General features: G+C 42.9%; 3 protein-coding genes across 4 annotated transcripts; 2 read left to right on the top strand and 1 right to left on the bottom strand.

Moving 5' to 3' along the window:
• The first annotated feature begins 13 nt into the window (after positions 1–13).
• On the top strand, positions 14–6,045 carry spdya (speedy/RINGO cell cycle regulator family member A). Its single transcript, XM_035610122.2, has 7 exons — positions 14–241; positions 655–950; positions 1,074–1,132; positions 1,217–1,302; positions 1,409–1,580; positions 1,787–2,126; positions 5,443–6,045. Exons 2-7 carry the CDS (start codon positions 698–700, stop codon positions 5,499–5,501), a joined length of 969 nt encoding a protein of 322 aa, XP_035466015.1. The 5' UTR covers positions 14–241; positions 655–697; the 3' UTR covers positions 5,502–6,045.
• Positions 6,046–6,090: 45 nt separating this feature from the next.
• Positions 6,091–11,137, bottom strand: trmt61b (tRNA methyltransferase 61B). 2 transcript variants are annotated; one of them, XM_035610121.2, is made up of 8 exons: positions 11,092–11,137; positions 9,495–10,357; positions 9,272–9,374; positions 7,878–8,068; positions 7,600–7,691; positions 6,511–6,713; positions 6,336–6,416; positions 6,091–6,237 (listed from the first exon to the last, which is right to left on the bottom strand). In XM_035610121.2, the coding sequence occupies exons 2-8, from the start codon at positions 10,278–10,280 to the stop codon at positions 6,203–6,205; spliced, it is 1,491 nt and encodes a 496-aa protein (XP_035466014.2). In that variant the 5' UTR covers positions 10,281–10,357; positions 11,092–11,137; the 3' UTR covers positions 6,091–6,202. The 2 variants fall into 2 exon arrangements, with proteins under 2 accessions (XP_035466014.2, XP_047193612.1); XM_047337656.1 differs by lacking the exon at positions 11,092–11,137 and having other exon boundaries at positions 9,495–10,823.
• A 316-nt stretch (positions 11,138–11,453) lies between these two features.
• Positions 11,454–27,382, top strand: wdr43 (WD repeat domain 43). Its single transcript, XM_035610118.2, has 18 exons — positions 11,454–11,762; positions 12,693–12,827; positions 14,398–14,519; positions 17,149–17,269; positions 17,463–17,581; positions 17,703–17,805; positions 18,111–18,175; positions 18,519–18,678; positions 19,066–19,152; positions 19,322–19,447; positions 19,939–20,088; positions 20,388–20,474; positions 20,588–20,619; positions 20,779–20,842; positions 22,571–22,684; positions 23,720–23,789; positions 25,899–25,957; positions 26,555–27,382. Exons 1-18 carry the CDS (start codon positions 11,556–11,558, stop codon positions 26,672–26,674), a joined length of 1,941 nt encoding a protein of 646 aa, XP_035466011.1. The 5' UTR covers positions 11,454–11,555; the 3' UTR covers positions 26,675–27,382.
• The last annotated feature ends 233 nt before the right edge of the window (positions 27,383–27,615 follow it).

Raw genomic sequence — 27,615 nt, 5'->3', positions numbered from 1 at the left:
CAGAAGCAGAAGCAGCAGCAGCACCAGCACCAGAACCAGACGAAGAAGCAGACGACGACGAAGAAGCAGACGACGACGAAGAAGAAGACGACGACGACGACGTGCGCGCGTCCCCACGTACAGGTGTGCCGCTGGGCGAAAGGCGCGGATCCCCGGATGCGCGTCCCCAAACTACCATCATCTCTAGTCTTTTCAGACTGCAGCGACTCATGACTTCTTCTCTTTCAACTCGATAAAACATGTGAGTTGTTCGCTTCCTCTCCGCCTCCACAAGGACATTATTCGCCCCGGCATTTAGCGGCGTGTTAGTTATCACTGCAATTCAGTCAGAAAAGAAGCTACGCGGAGTTGAGGGGCTTGTTCTAGTCGCGGAGGTTGAGGTAAACTTCCACTTGCAGCGCAGCTACTGTCGCTCATATCACAGCTAATACCGTCGTCCTCTATTGCCAAGTCCTAGCTGGCACACCGTGTCCACACTTTGATGTCAGAGTTAGCTTCGTAAGAGCTGGGGGGGGGGGGGCTGTCTTCTGTTTTGCTAACTAGCTTAGTGTGTCAGGTTGACCACTAGCACTTTGTGTGTGTCAAACAAGTCATGTGAGGGAACTTCACTCTGGATTTCCATTCAAGCTCTCAATGTTGTATGCCCCCCCCCAGACTACACCCCCTCCTCTCCTCAGGTGACCTACGCTGCAGGGCTATGAAGCACACGGTCACGGGCTGCCAGACCCCCCCCTCTGTGACTGTCCGGGTCAAAGCCAACAGTGCCCAGACTCTCCAAATCAGAAGAGGTCTGCGGCTCAAAAGGGCCAACGGCCAGAACGCCCAGGGTCCATGGGGGGAGAGCCAGCCGGGCCGGTGGCAGGATGAGGGGCACCGTGCCAAGGCGACGGCCGTGACTCCCACTATTGTCATCCAGCGGCAGGAGCTGGCCTCATACTTCAGACTCTTTGGTGATTAATCGTGAAAAAGATAAACGGCGTGTTTCAAGTCGGTTGCGTCCACGCGATTGAGCTACATTTTAAAATGAGAGGACAAAAATAAAATTTGCTGATTTAGAATAAATCTGGTTGCAGATGACGATCTCATTCAAGACTTCCTGTGGATGGACTGCTGCCGGAAAATGACCGACAAGGCAATTACTTTGTCCTAAAATTCTTTCCGAACCTTTATGATGCCTGCTATTACCTGACTCTAATTTTGCTCTCCAATTCACCAGTACCTTCTAGCCATGACCTTTGTGTACTTCAAAAGGGCCCGCTTCACTATCGCTGAATACACCAGGAAGAACTTTTTCATTGCACTGTAAGTATTGGAGAAATGCAAATCTTTTGTGCCACCGAATTTACCCCCCATCGCTGATTTCCTGGCAGGAATTAAAAAAAACTAGCTTGTGTGCTCCCATCTCTAGGTACCTCGCCAACACCATGGAGGAGGATGAGGAAGAGAGTAAGTACGAGATTTTTCCATGGGTGCTGGGCAAGAACTGGAGGAAGCAGTTTCCCCGCTTCCTCAAGCAGCGAGACAAGCTGTGGGTTCGCATCGAGTACAGAGCTGCTGTCAGCAGGCGCTGCTGCGAAGAGGTACACAAGTTAAATTGCCCGAGGATACCATTAAACATTGTTTCCCTGGGATTTTTTTAAGGGTATTGTTTTCGCTGCCAAGGGCAACCTTTATTTCTTTGATTTAATGCCAGGAGTTGTGTTTTTGCAGCGATATCTTTTTACCCGTTCTATTGGATCTTTCTTTTCTTTCTTTTTTCCGGTGTCTTCCTGTCTTTCCTTGTCAGGTGATGGCCATCGTGCCCTCTCACTCCGTGTGGCAGCGAGAGAGATCAGCGCACCACAGCGGAGCCCAGCGGCAGTACACTGACAGAGATCACATCCGTGTCCCCCGCGGGCCCTTGGCCTCCCCAGTCTCCTGTGCCCTCTGTCGCTGCGACACCGGGTTAGATCAGGACCTGGGGCCCTCTTCTGCGCAGACCCCAAATGCCACCTATCCACACCTTTTCGCCTCCTTGCTGCCTTTGGAGACCACCCCACCCAGGACTGCAGCATCTTGCAGGAAGGCAGCGAGGACTAAAAGTCATGTGCAGCCTTCCTCCTGCTGCTGTGCTAAGGAGGTTCCTAGTAGGTATCACAGATATGCCTCTCTCAGCCAATGATAGTCACACACTGATGCTGCGACCTCAGGACGATGTTCATTATTTTGTACCTATTCAATCCTTAAAAGAAAAGCACAAACCATATTTTTCCTGGCACCTGGCATAGGCTAATCCAGTCCGTTTGAATGTTTTTGTGTTACAGCGGGCAAAGAGACATATTTCTAGGTAGCCAGAAGACATTTGTTGAATCCGCCAAAAATATCTTTCAAGATATTACCTACTGATGTACAACAGAAAAAAAACAAAATTTAGATTCAGGAATTAATTTAACAGAATAGTCGAGTACCGCATCGAGTGTAGGGGTCACAACAAGCATGACTAAGCCTGATCTGGGCCCTGTTTCAGACAATCAGCTCAGATAATCGTAACCATCTCTTTGAGCTTAACGCAAAATTGCAAAGCAGTGCAATTTTTTTATTTGCTCTTAGAAGTGACTCCTACCAGCTCATACTGTAGACGTTAAGGGTTAAGTTGCGCCAGAGCCTGCAGGAGCCATAAACTACACATTACTCTGATGCTTTAATGCTGCTTAGTGCATGTTGTCATATCTTATACACAAAGTCTAATAACCAACTGAAGATTGACAGAATGACATACAGTACAGAGTTGATGATGCACAAATCATCACTGCTGGCTTTGAGGTATAATATAAGCTTAAGAGAAAAAAGTCTTGAGCAGCAGCAATCGTCAGAACCATAAATAAAGTTTTTAATATGACACGAAAAAGAAACACTGATACATGCAGGTCGATTTGGTCTAAGCGACATGTCAAAGTGACATTCCACAAAGGGAAAAGAAAATATAATGTAATCAAACAACTAAAATAAAAATAAAAACTTAAACCTGTGAAAAAGATCTCACCCGAAATCCTATAATTATGGACGTTATCTTACATTCACACATTAAGCCTTTTCCTTATTCTATTGGGAAAATGCTTTATGTAAGATGACGTCCATAATTATAGGATTTAGGTTTAGATTTTTTTCACAGGTGTAAGTGTTTATGACGAAGCATATCAAGGAGAAAGGTGGTGATTATTGATTGCTGCTTTAGCACATTAAGTGACGTTAAGCCCTTTCACGTTAAAGGTTGGTCCTAAAACTAAAATGAATCTGTCGGGAATCAAATACTCTTTATTGAATTCAAATTAAGCTCTAGTATTAATGTGTCTAAGGTTTTATTTTGTGTAATAGTCTTTCCCTCTGTTTATTTGAAGCTCAGAGTGGACACATGAAAAGTCTTGAACAGCAACATGATTCCACTCATTCATAAATATCTGCTGCGCTCTATTATTTGTCACGTTACTCTAAACTTGATCCTGACGGGTTCCTGTGAATGATGACGCTGGTTTCCAGTGATTTGATTGGTCAGTAGTGGGGCTGTTGACAGGTTTCGATCTCGTATCTGGAACATAACCTGCTCCGGAGCAGGTTAGCCGTTCAGCATAAGTAATCATGGTGATTTATGCCGATAAGAGAACCGGCTTCGTAGGACGGAAAACCCCGAGTTAAAGCTTAAGTTATCTCGATAACCGCAAATCCAGCTTCGTAGTACAGGCCCCAGAAGACTGACTGCACATTCAGCTTTGTTTTTTTTGTTTTTCGGGGGGGGGGGGGGGGGGGGGGATTCATACCAAGTAATTCCAAGTACACAACATTTTTTTGTTCTGTAAGTTTACAAGTGCTGCTTTGGAAATAGTGTGTTTTAAGAAAAAATACATTTCTGAGAAAATCTAACACTGTTATTGGGAAACAGCCCTTGACAAGAAGGAGTGGAAACATGGTTCTCAGACCTCCTATTTCAGGGAGTCTGTATCAGGATTGTGCGGAGATGTGATTTAACTGGATTATACCTGTAAAAGGGAGTTTCACAGCGAAGGATTAGAGACGTTAAACTGGGAAATATTGCCATATCCCAGCGAAGCGGACTTAAATTTGTAGAGCCTGAGTGTCATGTTGAGGGATGGGATTTATTCTGGCATATTGATGACCTCATGTAATACGGTTTTAGAGCATTTTTCACATTTCTTTTCAAAGTAATCCCACCAGTGTCTGCTAAGTGAGACGCCCGACTGGAATACGTGTGGAGTCAGTTGAAACTTTGAAATGGAGTCTGTTCGCCAGGCTGCAGCTGCTCTCTCTTTTCCTCTGGTAATATCTGGGCCCCTTGACTTTTATTCACCAACACTGGACAATTGGAAGACTGTAAAATTGTAGTGTGATCTGATGACTCTGGATTTCTGCTGGTAGGATCAGAATTTGACATTAACAGCATGAGTCCATGGACCTAACCTGCCTCATGTTAACAGTCCAGGCTTAAATATCATTCAGTCATGGTTTAAATGCTGCACTCTGTCTGAGTATTGTTGCTGACCCCAGTTTACCATCTTCTAATGGCTAATTCCAGCACAGCAATGCATCATGTCACAAAGCAACGGTCCCCATCTTCCACCCAGCACAAAGGTGTCAAAAGACAAGTGACTCTGCGAAATTTCAAACCAACCTGGTTTTCATTTATCCCGTCCACCATCAAAGTTTAAATATCAAATGCACGTCTTGCACCCATCCAATCACCCAAGGTTGTGTTGATCTTAGAATTTGGTGTGGTCAGGAGCATTGATGGTGCATTTTGATCGTGAGGCAGTGTAAAGCGATCGCATTAGTTTAAATTTAAAACCTGGCTATGAAGTCAGTGTTCCAATATTTAAATTTAATTTTCAGGGTACATTATCAAGAAAGCAGCACCAACATAGATGGCCGCACAATGCATTCATACACACACGTTCACGTTACACACACACAGATGTTCTGTTTGGGCACTTTGCACATGCGTAGATCTGTTTCCTCTGCAGGGATGCTTTCGGTCTTACTACCTTTCAAATCAAACATTATAATATCAGTCCGCCAAGGTGCAAGCGCAGATGGCTCTCTGATTGGGTTATTGTATGTTCCACCCATGATTGGTTAAGAGACTGAAGTACAACTCTTTTATTTGCTTCATGATCTTAGATGGTTAAAATAGAGCCCAGTAAGTTCAGTGTACCTCAGTGACCTCCCCACTCACCAGACGTGAATCCAACAGAGCACCTTTGGTATGCTATTTAACAGGAGTTTGGCTGCATGAATGTGAAGCTGACAACTCCGAAAAAATGATGTGATAGTCACGTCAACACGAGTCGCTTGAGTATCTCAAGGGAAAAACAATCCTGTGGATTCTATGCTAGGAAGAATTTTTCGAGCAAAGGCGGCAACTAACACGTTTCTGTGTCTGGTCTTTGTTAGGGGCCCAGTCCTGTGGATCCGCATTGGACACTTCCTTGGACTGGATCAGTGAAGAGTAGAGTCGCCACCTTAGCAGTTTTACCAAGTTCTCCTTCATACTGCCAACGCAGTGGTGTGAATTCTCTTCTCTCCTCTTTAACACCACTCGCATTTTGAAGCAAAGGCCTGAATCACAAGTGTAACTCACTAGTTTGTGTTCCCGCTCATGTTAATGATTTTATCACGACTGGTCAAAGCAAAGTCGACTGTTCAAGTGATAGTGAAAAAAGGGCTAATCTCATTCTGCACATAATACTGTGATGGAAACACGCAGTGAAATTAATCTGATGTGCCAAAGATTATTATTGTAACGGTTGTTGTTTAATACACTGGAGTTACTGCTATTTATTTATATGCATATATTTATTTATTTATTTATCTACTGAAGCACTTTTTGATATTTTTTTGGACAACCATATTTTCACAAATGGTAAAAGAAATGGTCAATTAATGAGTTTTGCCACTGGCGGTCTTCAACAGTCTGTGTTTTTACTGATGTTGCCGATGTGCCTATGATCCAACACTTGCCTCTTCTGAGTTTTCAATAAAAGTTTGATCTTGAAATTTTGTTGCAACAACCTGCTTTGTGCACTAGATGATACACTGACATTGATATTGTAATGTTGTTTTTTATTTTATTTTCCAGATTTACAGTCATTTAGTTGACATATTGAAGCATAACACAATCATCCTTGTCCAGGGTTCCTTAAAGGAAGGGCAGTTACTGAAAACACTTCCTCAGTTTCACCAGAAAAGCTGAAAAAAGAAAAGTAGACAGTGAGCATTTGTTTACATCAGCATATATTATATAAAGAATATTCATTGGGACTAAGGGAGGTGTGGTAACATCTGACCTGTGTGGCCTAATTGTTCAGGGTGAGGTCTGGCAATGTAAGGAATACTCCCAAAGGCTGGCTGTTCGTCTGTGGTCAAGTCTGTTGAAATAGAAACATTTCACAGGACATGCACAAAACCATCAGGATTCACATCAGATAATGGAAAAACATCTGTGGTGTGTCGCTAAATCACCTTTGTCAGTTTCATCTGCCGTCGTCTCCTCTTCACCGCCGTCTTCCTCCAGGGCCGGATCTTTCCTGGTGCAGTACTGCCTGTTTTTCTGCAGGGCGGGGGCCACCAACCAGTGTCGGACTGGAACCTCAATGATGTGTTCACACAACAAAGGGAGTGGCAAACACCGGAGGCCCTCCAGCAGGTCAATGACCTGTGTTATACTGGGTGGTAGGGGAGAGTCGGGAAGCGGGTAAGTTCTCTGCTCTGTTACTGCAGATGTAGGAATAACTGTAACTAAAGTTAACATAAATAATGATGTTTTTTAAACATGACTTGCAGAAGAAGTTAGCAATATAAAAAAAACCTGATAAACTGTTACTTTTAGAACGTTATCCTTCACACTACAAACTAAACATGTTTATTTCTGTATCAACTGTATATGTATATGGGAAAGGTTTGTAGAGCACATTCAACTTAGTTTTGTTTTTAAGGTGGCAGACTGCTTTGGTAATATTTGTTAACAGTGTCACAATAAAATGTGATCACTTATGAAGGTTGGACTTAGTTCTGCATACCTAAATAGTAAATATGAAGCATACTTTAAATCCATAATGTGATGTACTTTATTTGTGTATCTCCATTTAATGGATTCTTCGTATTTCTACTCCACTACATTTTTCTGACAGGTGCAAGTTAATATCAACTAAAAATATGATGATTATTCTTTTTAAAGTTTAAACTTCCCAAAGTATATAAAGCAGATACAATTGGCTCAAGCCCGAGTACATTATGCTTTTTGTGTTGCCTTTAAAAGTTTTGAATTCAGTTTCATTACATTTTACATGTAATGGGAGTATAATTAGTGTGACACTGTAACTTCTATTCAATGATGCTTGTTCACTGTCTTAACAGTAGTTAGTATGTTGCACTTTACAGTTTTTATAAACAAATTAAATGATGTAATGTCTTAAAGGGGCTGTAAGCGATTAAGGAGAAAGATTGTTTATTGTTGATTTTCTGACTGCACATTTTTACAGCCTTATGTATGGAACCTGATTCAAGCCCTGGTGTTGGGTATATGTTTTGAAAGGCATTTAATATACACACTTGGCGAGGTAGACGGCACACACAGCTCCAGGGTGCAGGTGCGGAATCACAGTGGTTAAAACCAGGTGAGGGTTGATCAGGTCAAGAGCAACCTGCAACAGACACAATCCATCAGGTGAATGAGCCGGTGTCATGAACTGTAATTCCCAGAGTTGTTATGTATTGTATCTGCTTATACAGTATAATGCTACATACAGTAGTTGTTAGTACAAACATGGTCTCTGTTTTCTGTTTAATTAATTGCCCTGTGCAGTGCCACCTTTGAACCAGACACTGACCGAGTGGAATCCCTGACCAGCGAGGAGCGAGGAAGCCGTGCAGAGGTCAGCCTTGTGAAACTGGACGTTGTCGGGCCACTCCTCCCCCCGCCGCAGGTTCCACGATGTCCTCCAGCGCTTGTAGTTCAACGTGGCTCTCCTGTGGTGGTCCTCCCTGACCTCCAGACTCAGCACGCTGCCCTTAGAACCGACTGAGCGAAACAAGAGCACATTGTGGAAAGTCAGTGCTCCGTAAGCTTCAGACAGACACTTCGTTATACCACGCAGCACATACAGCAGGTTGAATACTGTGCATTACTACGTATGTTAACCTTTTCTGGATCACGTTTTTGAGACATTCAGTCAGTAGGAAATAGGCACTTGAGAAAATGTGACATTGCACCTTAGCCACCATTTAGTTTACCATCATAGAGGAGCAAAGAAACCAGAAAACATTCACATTTAAGAAGCTAAAACAGAATTTTTTTCATAATAACTACCCGATTAATCGAAATCATCAAAATAGTTGGTGATTAATTTAGTATTCGATTACTAATCGATCAACTGTTGCAGTTCTATTGAAATCCCTGCGAATGAAAAAAAACTACGTGTTGTTAAAGATCCTGAAAAAATGACAGTGAACTCAGACCACACATGGGAAAAATCTGAGAAGTCCTTCCGAGTGTAAACATTAAAATTAAAAGTGTATCCATAAATTATGAACCTACTACACTGCAACTGTTTTGTTCACCTCTACCCGTGCCTCATTATTAGTTCTCTTACAAGTCTTAATGCAATGCATCATTTGTGTTAAGTCTCTATGTTGCATTCATTATGTCTCTCGTGAGTGAGTTCTCCAGCCTCATTTCCCAATCAGGTTTTCCATCAGTCTTATGGAACTCATTTTACTAACTTATGAATTTATTTTCATTTTTAATACCTTGTTCTACTTTTGACCTTTGGCTTTAACAGCACACACCATGCAAGATTTTCCTGTTCTTTTATTTTGTGCAGTACACAGCCCATAGATTTATTATTACTATATATAACTATTCAAAAAGTGTTTTCAACTAAAATCATAGTTTTGATGCAAAATTCCAAAGTTACATCTCTTACTGTACAATTCACGGTGTCCACTGTTCTTCATCAAAGTAACCACCAGCAGCAACTGTGACACCATAGTCTTCAAGCTATGTATGTTATAGTATCCTTTTATATGTTTTACAGTTTACTGTATGTTTTTGTGATTCCTTTAACCAAAGACAAGTTACTCCTTTGGGAGATGATAAAAGCATCCTGGAAACTTAAACCTTAAACTGTAATGGGTTCGAAGCCTTGTGGGACCAGACAGTGTGTGCTCTCTTATCAGCCTTAATGGAAGACAGTCAAAGTGAGACAGTAGATTGGGTGCAGACCTGCTCTGGACAGGAACAAAGACATGGCCCCTGACCCAGAGCCTGACTCGAGCACACGGTCTCCCTCGGTGACGTCCATCATCATCAGCATCCTGGCGGCATCCTGGCAAAACAGGGCGGCAGAGAGAAAGAAACAAATCACATCATGTCTTTGAGACGAGCAGAGGATTAGTGCAGCCCTGAAACTGGCACACATCAGGGTAAACAAGACACAAATAAATACCTTTGGGTAGGCGATGGCAGGCCCCCTCTTCATATACAGCACATAATCCTCCAGACTGGCACGACGGATGAGGACGGGGGCGCCCAGGCTTGTCTTCAGGAACTGACCCGCAGGCTGCCCGGCTATGTCGTCATGCGGGATAAATCCCCAGCTGCTGTGCAGACGAGTCCCCGTCTGAAGATTGAACATCTTCCTGTACTCCATCCGCCCTTTCTTATAAAGCTCAGCGACGAGCAGCTCCCCGGGCACAAGCAAGCTCTCCCCCGGGAGAGTGGCTGGTATCAACCTCTCTGAAGTGCTCGGTTCTGTAGTGGCATCCGATGAATGATCGTTATCTGATTCATCCTCTTTAGGTGTAGCCTCAGTTCCTGCAGGTGTCTCGGGATGTCCGCTTTGCTCTTGTGTGGATTGTGCGAATGACTCCTGGACGTTGGCGTCCTCCTCGGCTTCCTGCTGGTTCTGCTCTCTCAGCTGCATCACCTCGGGACTCAGGGCGTCCCGGGGCAGCAGACCACTGATCCTCTCCAGAGGGGACAGGGGTCTGCTCCTCCTGGCCGGAGGTGCTTGTCTGGATGTCAGCTCGGCGCTCAGGCCTGAAGAGTCCGAGTCCTCATGCTCACTCTCTTTACATTTAACAAGACCAGTGGAAAAAGTTCTGATCTCACTTCTTCTTTTAGTGAGTCTTACAAGCACGTCCCTGTGTCTGAGATGCCTTTGACTGGATGTGCACATTCTCACCAGTCTGTGCATACACAGAAATCCACCAAGGGGCATTTGCACAGCCATTACTCCAGATTATGAGATAATAGATAAGCAATGCAAAGCAGGACGATGTCCTGAAGAGCCCATTCAGTGAAACAAGCCTAGAAAAAAAACTGCAGTTATTAAATACACTATGCATACCTGCTGAATATATAGCACAGCGTGAATCTCCTAAATCCGGCTGCTTTCACAGGAAGAAGGTCACCATGCTGGAAAAACACACGCGATTGACGTCATAAGTGAGCGACAAATGAAGTAAATCAAATCTACCAGCAGAGGGCAATGTTGTAACTGCTTTTCTTCTTTTGCGTTTATACCAGTCTATGATTTACTATTTAGTACGGTTTATACCATATAAGAGGTTTATACATTCCAAGCTTGAAGCGTGAACGCAATTAAGCAGATCATACTGGTAACCGTTCATTTGTGTTATGTTAATAGATGTTTTGTTTAATATTTTTAAGGTATTCTTCGCTGATTTATGGCATGTTTCGTAAATATTACATGGATTTAAAGATGTCTGTTTTGTTATGACATTTTTAATGCTCTTGTGTTTAGGAAATTGAGGAAACAAGAAATCGCCCATCTGCTACTATTGGGGATATCGGATCCAGTGTGTTCTTGCTGTTTGAATACCCATTGTAACGGAACAACATGCTGCATTTCTGATCGACAGCTGGAAAATACATAGTCCAATAGCTGCGCAGGAGCCACAGGGCCATAGATTCAGATTATTCAGATGCCGACCAAATGTAATACATTAAACTGTCCGTTTTAATGAATTAGTGTAAACTGCACCCAACAAAATTTCAAGGTGGAAAACAACCTCAAATACCTAAGTGGTACTGTCTTCCTGTTTTTCTTTCCTCCTCTGAAAGAACTGTAACTTTCTATTTCATGAAAATTAAACTGCATTTGTTGTCGGTGCGTTCAGGTACCCTCGAAATATGAAGAGCGCACCTTAACAAACCATCGGGATGTGATGCAGAACGAATTGTATTATTTTACTGGTAGTGATAAAAAAAAAAGTATTGGAATACTGGTGTCAGTTTTTTCAACAAAAAAAAAGTCATTACTGAAGAAAGTACTTAAATCGCATGACTGCGTTTTTTTAATAAGTTGTGAAATGTACAATACAGTTCCGGCCTTTACGTGGGAACGCGAAGCAGCGCGGAACACAGTCGGCAGCAGCCGATTGGAGGGCGGCGCTCCCGACGCAGCCTACGCGCATGTCCGCACAGGGGGCTACACGTGGTTCGTGTAAACCAGCGTCGCAGACGCAAAGCAGGCGCTTCAGAAATGGCGGCTCACGCTGGCGGCTCCACGCAGCTGCTGCCTTGCATTTTCTCGCCCAAACCGCGACAGTACTTAGCGCTGTGTGCCCAGGATGGCCGACTTCGCGTTTGGAACACAGACAGCAAATCCCTTCACCAAGAGTACGTGCCTTCAGCCCACCTGAGCGCCACTTGTACCTGCATAGCCTGGGGACCATGCCGGACAGTCAAGGTACGTGGGGTGGGGGCGGCTGATGAGGAACACCCCGCTGCTAGCTGCGCCAGCTAGCGAGGCCCGAGGAAGCCGTCCGCGAGAGTGGCTCTCCTAGACGCGCGCACATCACAGCTCGAACGCGTGTCCAGTGCTTTTTTTCGCACAAGGCCCCGGCGCCGCCGGCTCCGGGTGGACGGAGGCGCTAGCGCCGAGCTAGCGAAAAGGAGTCGCGTTAGCCGTTAGCTCGATTTCAACAGCTGCGCAGGACGCACATGTTGGTCCCACATGGCGGTCCCGTGAAAGTCCCGGACAACGTGCTGGTTTGGGGTTTTTTTGCCGTTTGCGGACAAACCGGACCCCGCGCAGAATGCGCGTCTCCGCCGAATTCACCCGAGCCGCGATTTGTCACCGACTCCGGCCCGTCACGTGCTGCTAATAAACGCGTTATTGAAGTTAGCATTAGCTCGGCGAAGCTTCCAGGAGCGTGTGCCACCATGACACTCTCACGGAGGAGGAGGGCTTCACAAAAAGTTTTACACCAGGAGAGTCTCTTCCACGTCTGTGAAGAGGTTGAGTTTATGACGAATAAATAAATAGCAAAATCAATTATTCGAGCGCCGTGGTGAATGGGATCTGTTTTGTTGCATCTATGATATTTATACATCAGTAATGTTCATGATCTCACCTCGGGTTGTTCAACCCAGATCGCCATTTGATTTACCAATCTTAAATCAAGAGGTGCAGACACCTTTTGATTTAAGATTGGTAAATCTGTCTGCACTTCACCGTCTGCCAGTGGTGCTGGTGGGGAATTCCAACCCAGTGTTAAAAAGGCTTTGGGATTTGACGTGAATCCTCCAGTTGTACCAAGCATGCTCACACTCCTGTCATCACTCCTGAGTTTTTTTTTTTAAAGTCCGGCTTTATTCTACTTGTGTGTCGTTTCAGGAGGGGCCCAAGAAGAAGAAGAGGCGATCGGAGGCAGGGCAGTCGGAGGAGAAGGCAGACCTGCTGGCGATGGGCACAGCAGCGGGAACTGTGCTCATCTACAGCGCAGCAAAGGGGGCACTGCACTGTACCCTGGTGGGTTCCACACTTCTCACACTGATTTGTACATTCTTTTACATGCCGCATCCCTGCGACCGTGGAACAGAAAGCACATTTTAACCGAGGAGGTTATTTTCTGTTAAACCCCGTACAGGTCCTTCAATACTTTTCATAAAACATGTAAATTAAAAAGTACTTTTTCATGTAAAAGTAAAAAAAAAACCTTGAGCTGACCCGCATCCACACTGGTTTCACTGAGCTGATGGCACACTACACATTCGAAGATAATGTAGGGGAACATATTCACTCGCTGAAACTGTCAGACATGTTCATTTCTGAGGCTGTAGTTACTGGTTGCACTGTACCAAAAAACTGATTATGGGCCTATTGTGACAATGTCCTTGACTGAGGATACATTTGCTTGACAACTTGAAAGTTGCTAAAGTTGTCTATCACCACTTATCGGCCTGTGTTCTTCTTAAAGTTTGATTTAAAGTAAAGATATTTCTAAATCATCCACAGAGGGCTCCCCCTCTCCAAAACAAATGGACCAGGTATTTGAAACCAGTAATAACACTGAATGACGCGGTTTCATATTATAAATCAGTGTTTGTCCAACGCTGTTAGACGTCAGAAGGTGCCGCAGGCAGTTAGTTGAGCTGCTCATCGCATATTATAAGTGCTCAGTTTGTTTTTAGGTTTAGAAGTTTTCATCATTCAGAAGACAAATTATCCATAGAAGCCTCCTCCACTCTAAAAAAAACAGAGCAGGTAATTAAAACTGTATAAATCTGCTGAATTAAGCACTTTCAGGAAAAAAATTAAGTTGTTTCAGGTAGTCACCAGAGGCTTTGAGAGGGTCTCTTGGTTCCTCTGATTCCTCTGATAACTTAAGATTCAAACACCAGATAACTAAAATCCTTCATTTGGCTAAAGTTAGGGGTTAGGGTTAACTCTAAAGATTTCTGATACGACACATCGGCCAGTATATATATATATATATATATATATACACACGATTCTTTGTCAAACCTTTATGACAAAGAACTGCAATTGAGGCTTGCTATTTTAGTTTAGTAACCATAAACTTTATCATAAAAAACTATGAATCAGAAGACAAATACAACCATATATAGAACTTGAATTAAGAAAATAAACATAATTAATGTTAGTCAACACAAATGTAAATTTCCCCACGTTGTTTGTTCTGAACAATGACAGATTTCATATCGGTAAACATAAGCGGCGATATTATAGACCAATTGGTCAACTTTGAAACAGTTTGAAAGTAGTTGGCCGGAAATGATTGACTGTCTGCCCAACCGCCAGGGTTTATGATAAACTCAGATAGTATTTTAAAATAGAGATATTGTGTAATATAATGCAATCAAAATTCTATAGCACAACAAACTACAGCCTCAAAAAATGGCCATTAATTTCAGTCAACACCCCTGACACGCAGTTACTTACACTAACAAATGTCCAGGGGGAACCCTGGACAGTTGAGCAATAACTCAGTGCTACATTGTCACTATTTGAAGTCTTTACTGTTGAATTATGGGACAATTTGTTTACCCCTGCTAACTCTGTGATCTGTCTCTGCCAGGATGGAGGCCATAGTGGAGGAGTGAATTGTGTCCAGTGGCACCCTGAAGACAGTTTATTATACAGCGGCTCAGATGATACAAACATTATTGAATGGGATCTGCAAACGGGGAAGATGCGGAGGTCAGTATATACTTTGCTTGTGAAGATGGTTTGTTTAAAAAAAAACAGCATGGAAAAGAATATAGGAGCATCTCCTGATTATTTAATTTGAGAATTAAATGAATGTCCACACCTGACCAAACAAGATCAATCAGCTATATTGAGTCACAATGTTAAGCTTAATATCTAAATGGGAATAATATTGTATAAAAAAATCACAATGAAATGGTGACGGAAAATTAGACTTTTCAGTTCTTTACCTCTTAGTCAATCTGAAAGTGAAGTTATTGAAGTGAGGTTATTTTCTGTTTTGTCTGCTCAATTACCTACTTGAGAAACTTGTGACCAGAAACATTCATCATCTCATGCATCTTAAACATGTCACAGTTTTCACCGTCTCCTCTCTCGTGGTCCTGCCTAACTACACAGGGACACAGTCCAGCCGTGACATGTCTTTACAATCACAATGATCTGTATAGGCACTGGCCTTCAGGGAGGACAGTACCCAGATAACAGTCAAGCTTCATTTTGTTCTTTATTGAATAACCGTCAGTTAGTGACAGCTAATAAGACTTTAGCTTTGGCTCGATACAGACTCTTTTGGGCGACGGCAGTGACTGTCGTGGCCCCCCCCCCCCAATCTGATTTTGACTGAGTATTTCACTCGCAAACATTCAGATAAGACACTTGTTTTGCTCAAAATAGTTGCAGGATTGCAAATGTACAACGTGGTTGAAGCTTCTGGTTGATTTGTATTTATTTTGACTGCTCTGCAGTTCACTCAACCATGGTGATACTTACGGTTCCAGTGTTTTAATACAAATGTTGTGGAAAAGGACCTGTTCCAGATCAACTGGCAGATTTCCTTTACATTACAGAGTCAGAGAGTCTGAAGTCATTGTTAATCTCTCAAACGGAGACTGCATTTGTGGAGCACAGTAAAGTATAAATATGTCCTGTCAGAAAAGACCAATCTCATTCACCGAACTTTTTCACCAAACGTACCTGTAAAAGTACAATCCCTCAAACTATTGGAACGGCCAGCCCTGTTGTTTCTGTTGTACACTTAAGCTGAAAAGATGAACATGAGACAAACGTTCACAATGAAACTAGTTTCAATACTGAAAAATAATTAAAAAACACAAATAAATATATCTAGGAATGAACAACAACTACTTCCTTTAAATAGCTGTTTAAGTGCAGCCACTGATAATAAAAATATAAAAACTTTACAGTTGTAAACAGCACAGTAACAGCAACAGTCAACATAATTAACAATTACGTCCTTTTGAAAAACATAACGTGCAGCCACAGTTGAGAAAAATAAAAGAACCTGGTCTATGCATCTTTTCACAGTAACAGTATGAAACAACCATATTTTTCACGTCAGTTTTACTTGTGGGACTTTCCAGCATGAAATATTGCCAGATTTCTGACATTTTCTCTAGCTCTGGCTAACACCAAACTAATGGAAATCACTTCTTTACTGCTCTTAAGAACTGTGCCTACCTGTGGCAGTACAGCGCATCAGCTGTTTTGGAGCTGTGAAGAAATGGTTTCTGAGGAAAGAAAATTGTTTTATCTGGGTGAAACTTCTGTACTTTAAAGACTAAGTATCGGATTGGTACATAGATTCAGGTACACACCAATGCCCAAATTCTCTGATTTTAGCTTCTTTAATGTGAATATTTTTAGTTTCTTTGCTCCTCTATGAAGGTAAACCAAATATCTTTGGTGTGTGGTCAGAACAAAACATCATCTTGGGGTTTGGGTAACACAATCAACATTTTATGGGCCATTCGATTAAGCGAGAAATTAATCAACAGATTAATCCATAAAGAAAATAATCGCTAGTTGCAGCCCCATATGAGACCGTTATATTTAGTTGGGTCCCCAGAATTAGGTGCCACAATTCATTGATTGAGTTCAACTATTATTTCACAAAGGCGTACGTGGGTAACTCTAAAAGGGGGGGAAAAACACACGGGTGTCTTATTCCTGAATAAGAATAACTGCCAACTGCTACTCAAATGTTTTTGTTTCAGCTGCTTAAATGTGCTGTATGTTGGAAGAATGCCCAACTCCAAAGTAGTCTCAGCTTCTCCATTGTTTTTTCTAATGTAGAAAAGGGACTGATGGTATAAGTAGACCGCTCTAGCGCTGGGGTTAGGACTTGAGACTTCACTCAGAAGCACTGAAACGCACCAACAAGCCATATCATGCTTTTAGTTTCACAGTACCTCATCATGAGGACTAGTTCTCTGGTGGCTGATATATTAGCAGCACAGCCAGTTGGTTCAGTCATGACCTCTAACGTCACCATAAATCCTCCCCTGATGCTCAGTGTAAAGCCCGTTTGCGGTGGACAAAATGGTTTTGGAGAGTGTTGAGAGCTGCGTTACATCTCCTGCTGATGTCAGGCCGAGTGCAACAGTAACAGCTGAATGTGGCTGTAAAATTTCAGGCAAAAATGCAGTGATTGGGAACGCAATATTGGAAGTGCCACTTGGAGGTTAGCGAAAAAAGGACAATAAAGCAGTTATTTTTTTAAATAACAGAATCCAATAAAAATAGTCAGACCAAAAACCTTCACCAAAATGGATGAACACATGCTCCAACCACCGTCTTTTTCTGTCCATTGTTGACAAAGCAAGTGGAAGGCAGACCGTGCTGCAGTGACCAGTTTGTGTGTGAGCCACGATGGGAAGCTGCTGCTCTCGGCTGGACAGATAATCAAGATGTGGGACCTGGACACCAAGGAGGTTTACAGGGTGAGTGAGGCTACAACATACATAAATATTTATTGAACAACTTCTAGCTTCTGTTTTTTTATGCACATATGTTAGAAGCTGCAACCTAACCACAGAGCAATGGTGGTAAATGTTATAAGCCAGACTCTGACCTTTCCTGTAAGAATTTACTCAATATTCCTGCTCTGTTCTTTTTTTTTTTCCCTCTGTGCAGAAATTCACAGGCCACTCCACAGCTGTGACGACCCTGTGCTTCGCCACCACACGACCTCCCGACAGCAACGGCCTCTATTTCCTATCTGGTGCCGCACATGATCGACTGCTCAGTGTATGGTGAGTGCTCAAATCTTAAGTCGTTGTGGTGATGCCAAGTTGCGTGGAGCTGTCATTTGGATGGTTTCAATGGGTGACGCTCTTGTTATCGTCGGGCTGATACTGAGTTGTCTCGCTGCAGGCAAGTACGAGAAGACGGAAAGGACAAGAACTCGGTGGTGTCCTTCACACTGACGGACGAGCCTCAGCACATCGATCTCGTCACCTCCAACAGCAAGGAAGAGGTCAGAGGGCAGACAAGTGTATATCAGGATTTTAACTTTGCCCGTAGTTGTACTGAAATGCCTCACCTCATCAATTTAGCAACTGCAAAACTGCAACCTTGAGCTAAACGTCCATGTAAGATACAGTTAAACCCAATTTGTGTCCCATTATTCTGTTGAGATGACAAAACAAGTGAAAAGTAACTGCATGTGCTGCCATTTACTTTTTGACGGGACATCAGATTTAATTTTCTCATAGGGACCCTTTGATCACCTGTTTATCATGTGCAAACGCTTATCTGTGTGTGGCGTTTGTTGTTTTACAGCCGGTGAAGCTGGCGGTGGTGTGTAAGGATGGCCAGTTGCATCTCTTTGAGCACTTTTTGAACGGGTAAGCCCCGAAAACCCCGAGCAGGTCAACTTCTGAATTGCGCACTTCAAACTGTTGTATAATTTAGACACAGCGCCTCTGTGGAGTCTTTAAGTCATTTTCCTATTTGTTCACATTTAAAGTTTGCGTGTTTGCTTCCTAATGGCTGCTAGGGGACGTTGCACCACCAGCAAATGGGAAATATGAGAAATATTCCCTCCCTCCCCGATGCAGTAATTCTAAATTTTATTACGCGTCATGTGGCAAACTCATCGCTGTTACACTTTAAATCTCAACGAGGACATTTTAATCAGCGTTGTACACTTCCTGCGCTCACAGCCCGTCTCAACATCTGTCTCCACAGACCCTGCAAGAAGCCTTTGTCACCCGTGTGTACGGTGCAGATGTCGGACACAAAAGTCTCCCCAGTGCCCATCCCCCTGCTGGCAGCGGTCCTCGGGGCCGATAGTCGGACAGTCCTGCTGTCCTACGGCAACCACCTACAGCCTGTTATGGAGAAGGTGGTGAGTATACAGGAGGCTATGATAGTACATGTGTGCAGTGTACTAGAATTTTTTTATCAGCAGCAGTGTTGTTATGCACGCGCCCACTCGTATTTTTTTTATGCACGTTGATGAAGCAAACGGGCCTAGAATCATATAGTATCGTACCCATACAAATGTATGATGTTCACATCATATTAGAGAGATTAAACAATAAGTTTGGCCTTGTCTCTTGTCCTTCACATGTTATTTAATAAGCTTTCATTTTGTTAGATTGTTAGAAATCTCTCTTTATTGGTGTACTTGTCTAGCTTTGGTAATTTAAGAGGAAAGAATTATTGTCAGCCTTGAAAGAAACCTGTTGTTCAGACTCTGCATTGACCTGCCACCTTCCCTCCATCTTAACAGGAGATTAACACATCAGAGAGACATGTCTGTTTGACCCGGGATGTTCAGACCAGTCTGTCCCTTTCCATGGAAACCACAGTTTCCAAGGTAACAATCTGACCTTTTGTTTTCTTTTAAATTAGTCAACAAGACCATCGTGGTCTGGGCATGTTCTTCAGGTCTTATTGGATGTTATCTTCCAATCTATGAGCACGTCAGATAAATTCAAACTGTAACTGTGACTAAAGTTAAATGTGAAACGTGTGCCTTAATCCAGGTGAAAACCCCGATTGTTAACACCAAGAGCAAAGTGTTGGTCCCAGGGCTTCCTGGCCACCAAGCCCCGGTGAAGGGAACCGCTCGGGGATCAGAGAAGAGGAAAAAAGACACAGACACCAAAGAGGTGAGATGATAACCCTTCGAATCCAAACATTATGAGCAAAGGCTCATAATTTAAAGTGCCTTGAGACAATGTATGTTGTGATATGGCGCTATACAAATACAAATTGAATTGAAAGGGTACAGTCACACACTTATCCAAATCAGCCAGTAGACGGAAGATGGTACATGATCAGAAGGATCAGAAGTTTTAACTGCAGTTTGGAGTTTGATGGCATTATGTCATCTGCATGTACTATGCTCATTTATTTCTGATCTGGTGTGTTTTTTTTATTTGTTTGATGTAGAAACTTTAATGTACTGAAGAAAATTAATATACCTCCATAAAATTCGTTCCACTTGGCCTGAATAAGTTATTCAAACACAAGAACATATTAAAGGTCGTGTCATATTGATGTTTCATGAGGTATAGGTAGAACTCTGGGTCAGGTGGATACAGTTAGTATGTGAACTGAGCCAATTCCTGTTTACTTAAAAACAACTTTCCCTCTTTAGATGTCAATAGCGGAGCGACTTGGTGAAATTGATCTGTCTACAGTCACCTCTGAGAAGGGAGCTCCCAAAGGGATGGCCTCTTTGCAGACGGACAACTTTGCCGTGCTGCTGGTTCAGGGCCTGGAGAGCGACGACCCCAACATCCTAAATGTAAGTTCTCCTCTCAGCTGGCTTCTGAAATAAAACATTCAGTTGATGCTAAGTTTGCTTGGCTTGAAGATGCTGGTCATTTTTTCTATTCAAGTTAAGTCCAAATTAAACTGTTTGATAATGTAATGAAATTTTAACTCAACCCCCAAAAGAATCTTTCAAAGGAAGTCTTAAGGCTCAAATGTCCAACAAGTTGACCTGACTGTACTGAATATTCATATGCACTTGGTGTAAACCCCTGCATCTTCGATTTGTCAAATCAGTTTAATAGCTTTGTTTTTTCCCCCTGTCTCTGACAGAAAGTATTCCAAACTCGCAAAGAGAATATAATAAAGAAAACGGTTGCTCGGTTACCCCTCCCTGCTGTTTTACCATTATTGGAACAGGTGAGTGTTTTGTCTGCCCAGGTCTTCTCTGACACTTTAAGGATTTCTAAGTAATGTTGTGTTTACTCTAGTTCATTCAGTTTAAATTCAGCCATTTTCTTCCTCCTCTGTAGATCACCAAGAGGCTCCAGGGCCATCCTTTTATGTAAGTAAAAAAAAACTGACAGTTGCCTTTGATTGGCTTAAGTTCGGTGTTTGTACACACTAAATACTGTGAATAATGCAAATACTGAGTGCAATATAAATACAATCAGAAAGCAAGTTTCCTTCTTTTCACATCATATGCATTTGTTGCTTCCTACAGGGCGGCTCTCATGGTACGGTGGCTCAAGGCAGTAATCATGCACCACACATCATACCTGTCATCGGTGAGTCCACATCACACTGTGCTTGTACTGCTGATACGAAGCCATCAGCCTCTAGTTTGTCAATGCTTGTTTGACTTGTGCTACGCTGGTTTACAATGGTGCAAATCAAAATCCCAACAGAAGTGATTCTAAGTGATTGAAATAGGAAAAGAAAGACAGGGTGACGTGCCGAACATGACATGGTGCATATACAAAACAATCAAGAGTGCAGACCTCCGCCAAGGGCTTGGGGCTCGTACCTTTATGCTGTTTCACGCAAAACATTGCATTTTCATCTCCCTCTGACCAATGTTTTTGTGAAGATATCTCACAATAGTGAAAAACCCTGGATTGTCTCCAAGAATTAAATCATCTGTTACCATGGCAAAGACCGATAAAAAGTTTTCATGATAATATGTCCTAAACTTTTTGATTAATCCTGCTAAAAACAGACAAACAAAACCAATCACATGAGCTCCTTCGCAGAGGTACCTGCGTGATAACATCAGTATTGAAGGTATTGTGAATGGGAGAAGATTAAAAAAAAAATGATAATAAAAGAATTACCTAGAAGGGCGCATACATACGCCAAGGGTTAACACGCTATCTCACCATGTTAAAGAAATTGCTAAAAAAATTCTGGGATCTGCTGGTTTATCCGGATCAACTCGAATATTTAACAGGTCCTCACTGGGGTCATGTCCCACCCCTGTGCAAAATTTCATGGAAATGGGTTGAGTAATTTTTGAGTAATCTTGTGGACAGAAATTCACAGTACAAACAGAGACAAACGCCGATGAAACTACAAGAGCACTCGCAGAGCTCACAATGCTGAAGAATCCTTCAAAAAAATCCACATCTGGATCCCTCCTAAAATTTAATCACATCTTTGATAAAATGTTAATTTCATTAAAATTTGAGTAACCCTGCTAACAACAAAACAATCCCATTACCTCCTCGGCAGAGGTAAGGAATATTAGATATTTAATATAAAAGGAATGCTTATTGATTTATATTTGCTATTCAGGAATGTGAGCTTTTGCAGTTGATTGAAATCTGATGGGGCTTGAACACTGTTTTTTAAACAGTGAGGGGAGTGGACGGACATATACACACACACACACACACACAGTCTTTCCATGATCCAAACAGTTCATGTTTTGATTTACCCTTAAGCACTGCACACAGCAATTTTAAAATACACAAGCATACAACACACAGCACCCTTCTGTGCAAAGCTCCTCTCCTTGTCAAAGTTCATATTTCATCTTATATGAAACTGCAGTCATTGCCTCCACCACTCGGCAGAGATTAAATAATTGCCTCTGACTCTGTCGGTTGGTGTGACAACAACCAACATATCTCCAATGCTCTAAGATGGAGAAGGCTATTGATTTTTTTTCATGATGGGGGGGAAACCCAGCGACCTGAACTATAGCACCATCACCCGACCAACATTTAGATTTTCCAGTGACATATCCCCTGACCTGTGAAGTGGTACATACAGACAGAACATTTACCGTTATCCATCATGAGGAGACAAAACCTTTCGGCGACCCTTTGGCATTTGCCCATGACCTTCTCGTCTAGTGGCAGGCTGAATGCATATACTATATGAAAGCAGTGGTGAGCCGGGGAGCCGGGGCCTTGGCAGAGGTCTCCCCTTTTCATCGAGTGCCGTCTTGTTTGTGTTTTCTGCTGCCGCTGAAATGTTTTCACCTTTAACTGATCGATCTGTGTTTGTTACAGCTGCCGGACCTGGTAACCCAGCTGGGAGTGCTGTATCACATGATTGAGAGCAGAGTGAAGATGTTCCAGAAGCTAACCAAGCTGCATGGGAAACTGTATCTCCTGATGACGCAGGTCGGTGTTAACACGGACAGTATCTTTGCCTTGATGTGTTTTAAACGGCTGGACTCTGCAGTGTATAGAGTTGAGTCGGATGGTAGGGATCACTTGGATGCACGTACTCAGGATGAGGATGCCGATGATGAAAACCCCAGCCGTACCTTCAAAAATACTGAATGTTACCCAACAATCCGCTGTTTAAAATTCAGCTGGGAAATGTGCGGAGACCCAAAACATCATCTGTGGCATACATTACTGTGGCAGAGGAAATATCAAAACTGTCTCCAAGATCACAATGAAGACTAATGCTCAGTGTACATGCACTAGCAGAGCACAGTGAGTTGTTCAGGGCGGCTCTGCTGAATAACAAGTGTGAAATGTTTCAGGTTTGCACTTCTTCTTGACTGATTGCTCCAGGATTATTTTGATTCAATTTTGAAAAACCGAATACATTTGTCAGTCTACCGCTTGGATTTTTTTGTTCTTATTATTTTGCATTTAAACTCATGCATCCCGACCCAGTCCTCGGGGCACATCTGTCCTACAAGGACCATTATCATCATAAAAAAATGCAATGTTGATTCTATTGACCTTGTGGTGGAGAGATCTGCTCATTAAGGCAAACGGCGATTGTTCTTGGCACGGTCTATCTGCGCTCCTGACATCAGCATCACAATAAATGCACATGATGATGCATCCACAGAGTTTTACAAGGACAAGTGGGATTATGAGTCTCAGAAAAGGAAAGTTGATACTCCTGACCTTGAGAAGAGCACTGCTTGTAACTCTACCGTGCCTGGGTGTGTGACATTAAAACAATTAATCCACAGATGTAAATGGTCCAAACGCAGTTGGGAATCAGCTCAACAAACTGCATAAGTCAGTATTGGCGAAACGTCTGGCCAGGATGTTTCTGCTTTTACAAACCTAATGAAATAAAGGTGTTTTGAAAGAGCACATATCTCATGCCCCTTGGTTTATGTGAAATAAAAATCATGTGCACAAATCTGTCATTGGAAGTTTCATGCCTGTCTTCCCCTGGACCACTAGGTGGCGACAAGTGACAGTGGTAACACAGTTGCAGAGGTTGACCACACAGCAAAGCTGGTGTATGAAGAGGGTGAGTACTGTTCTATTCATATTTGTCCTTTGTCTTCAGTACCACTGACTCTCACACGACTGAAAAGCTGGGCTGTCTTGTTAAGAGAACATGGTAAACATGCTGTTATAATGCCGTGTCATTGATGATGCTTCCTGACTAGTTTCCTTGTTCTTAAAAGTCTTTCTTCCTTGGTGACTTTGCAGTCCCCTAAGCCGTTCAAATCACGTCTAGCACCGGGGTCTGTCTCTGAGTCCTAGTGATGAGTCGGTCTGGTGAGCAGTAGGGCTGTCCCATACCATACCGCCCACGAAAATACCCAAATACATTTTTGAATGATAAAAAAAGGGTCATATCGGGATATCAATGATATAGCGACGCGAATGACACATTTGAGTTACCTAGCTTGCATTATTTGATTAAGTGATTTCATTGGGCAGGCTCCTAAAGTAACTTTAGTTATTGTTCAATTTAAGTGATAAGCAGTTACGTATACTTTTTTTGTTTTCACTATGCTGCTGCCTGCAAGCGCCAACTAAATGTTCAAGGTTTTTATTCTATGCAGTCATAAGTATCGTTATTGCAAATGTCCTTAAAATATCTTGATATGATGTTGAGGCTGTATCGCCCGCCCCCCTAGTGAGCAGTGTGTGAGGATCTCGTATGAATCCTTAACTCCTCAGTTGCACACGTCAGAAGCATTGAGCAGCGTCAACATGCTGCAGAGCAACAGGTCACTCTGACGCTCCTCATTATTTAGACTTGCATTCAGTTTGTTGTCCATTCACCTCAAGTCGTGTGGGACTCTCGATGGAGACTTCACTGAATCAGTTGAGTTTCATGAAAGCAATGTTGCCCGTCATTCAGCCATTCTTGGCGATGCACCGCACGCAAACATGACTCCTGTTGCCTGGCAACCTGACCGGCAGTGTTCAGATCCTCCCCTTTGAGCAGAACAACAAGGCCCCACTCTGTTTATTCTCATTTCTCATTACAGCACTGTAGAAAACGCTTTATTGAACCACATAGAAAAATTGGCTTTCACAAAATAATTAAGCTGTGCCTTTAGTTCCAACTCGTAAGGATTCATTTGGAGGAAAAAAAAATGCATGAAGGGAAATGCTGTGCAGGACGTTGTTACCGTCCTGTGGATGCTGCTGTGCACTGGGCTTATTATGGCTCCAAAATGGGAACCTGACAGGAAGCTTCAGAGCTGTCGGACTAGTTAGTGAAACAAGGTTTCAGTTAGAATGGGTTTTATTAATTGATCTCTCAGGTGCGAACACTTGCTGTGCCATTCCAATTGTTGTGGTGGTGGCCGGTATAGGAAGCATTAATTATACATGCATTAACAATTTCGCAGCACGAGCTGGTGTAATTATATCTGTCAGAACATAGGATGAGATTTGGGACTGTAAAGTCACCCAGGGGAGATGCAGATAATAGGGCTGCCAGTTTCAAATTTGTTACAGTATATAATGGCTGCATTTTCCCCAACATGCAGCAGCACTTCTAAAAATGTCTGCCTGGCCTAAAATGGTTTCATTCATTGATTTTTGTGGGGTACATTTTGTAATATTAGCTTTAGACTCAAGTTTACCAGTCTCATCCTCCACTTTGCTTTCATGACACTTAAACTGGGGAAGTGTGAACATGTCAACCACCATTGCCGGAGGAAAATCAAAGTCCACTCCCTGTGACTGATCAGAGAAGGGGGGGGGGGGGGGGGGGGGGGGGGGGGGGGGGGGTCATGTTAACACCACATTGTATCGCTGATAAGCTCTGCAGCATATAATCCTATTTACTACTGAGATATGCACTGAAAATCTGCATCAACGTCCACTGGTTACTGTTTGCAGCCGGTGGTGACCTGCCGACCTAATGGTGCAGATAGCCTCAGCAAATCATTTTGACATTTCTCCTGCTGCTGCACAGTCAGTGTTGTTGTCATAACCAAATGACCCAGCCGTTGAATTGGAATGCTAATACCTGCAATCTGCCCACATGGAATTTATGAACTAGTGAAAGTGTGGAAGGCTTTCCCCTTTCCTTTCACTGTGTGCATTGTCATGAAAACAGTTTTGAGTCATCAGCTGAAGGATTTGTTTCTGTTTACTTGCCCCCTTACAGAGTCATCTGATGAAGATGAGGCCTCTGGTGACGAAGGTCTTCCTGGTGACGACTCTGATGTAAGTGGTACAGTCAGAAAGATGTCATTCAAATGTCTAATGGCGACGCAAATTACTTACACAAGTAGATTACATACATGTCAATGCAAAGACGCAACTACATGTGAATTTCCCAGAAAAGTGACGTCTGTCGACACGCAGCCCGCGCAGATGCCTAATTAGTGTCAGTGGGTTTAGTTGCTCAAGTTGAAATATTTACCTCCAGCGAAATATTTGCAAGGCGATATGGCCTATTAGCTTTGAGATCCTCCCCCGCCACTGTCGACGTCCTGTCATTGTACCAGAATTCTCAGAAATGGAAGATTACTATTGTCGCTGTGTGCGGGCAGCCAGGCTGCGTTGCTGTTTGTATCATGACCAGGCGAAGGAGAGGAAAGTGAGCAAGGAAGTTGGATGCTAGCTTTAGCCCCAGTTAGCTCTACCGCTTTGTTTGGCGTTCCCATTCATTCCTGTCTGTCCTTTTTTATATTCAACAGTTCATGTTTCTCATTAGTAAGCATCACTAATGCTAGAAGAGGTGTAATTGGATCAGTAGTGTTATGACAATAAACTAGTTATGTTTACAAATGGAGATGTTCACGTTTGTGTCCTCCGCAGAACTGGGAGGAGGATGAGGAGGTGGTGATGGACGAAGATGAGAATCCAGACAGCAGAACAGAATCCAAAGCCAACGGAGAGGAAGACATGGAGCACGAGAATGAGAGCGAAGAAGAATGAATGAGGAAAAATACAAATCACACACAAAATGGACCTGAAAGAGTTATATAAACTTTCATTTTATTTTTCATGCTTTTGATTTTATTATCAGAACAACGTGTGGTTTTACAGAATCAAGGGACACATGTTGAATCCATGGCAGGTTGGTGATGTCCTGCTCCCTGTCTTTTTGCCCCCGTCTGAGGAACAGATGCTCCATTTTTTTGGGAGGAGGGCAAAACGTGCAAAATAATAAGTGATGCCAGTTCTCCTCCTGCTCTGTCTGATCAGTCTGCACACCAACTCTGCAGTCGGAGTTTGCATTGAAAACGACTCAACAGATCGTTTGGTGGCGTTCCAGTTTGCCTACACAGCAGGCCGCATTCCTAATTTCAGTGTCGTTATATAATAAATAGTATTAGAGTATTTTGTATATCCAGCATAACAATAGATGAGACAGCACTCTGTCTGTAATTGGTTTATTTTAACCCAACTCTGTAGGTCATCTGAAACGCTGCTCGCTGTAGGTGCGGAGTTGAGATGCAGAGCCTCCGGCTCTTTTGTTGTACAGAAAACCGCTTGATCCGGAGGTGGGCTTGCCAGGCGAGACCATATATCATGTCCCCACACAATGTAAATCTTTATGTACAGTGAAGTGTTTGTATGAGCTCTTCCCTCTACAGTTGTCCCCTAGAAACCCCTTGGGATTAAATGAACTCATGTAAAGTCTCCTGACTACTGGACTTTATTTTTTTTTTATTTTTATTTTTTTCCAGATTTGTTGCAGCCCTCTTGTTTTAACGGTGTTCTTTTTCTGCGTTGAGTTTCTGGGCCATGTCCTGATGTCCACCACCATGAACCCATAGTCACAGTGGCAACTCAGATAAGATGTGAACTTGTCCCAATTGGTGAATAAATGGGTTAACAAAACGGCTTACTGTGTGTGGTGAGGGGTGATGATT

This window comes from Scophthalmus maximus, chromosome 15 (genome assembly GCF_022379125.1).
Source record: "Scophthalmus maximus strain ysfricsl-2021 chromosome 15, ASM2237912v1, whole genome shotgun sequence".
Lineage (NCBI taxonomy): Eukaryota > Metazoa > Chordata > Actinopteri > Pleuronectiformes > Scophthalmidae > Scophthalmus > Scophthalmus maximus.
The sequence above is the reverse complement of the archived record's forward strand: the minus strand, read 5'-3'. Positions and strand labels throughout refer to the sequence as shown.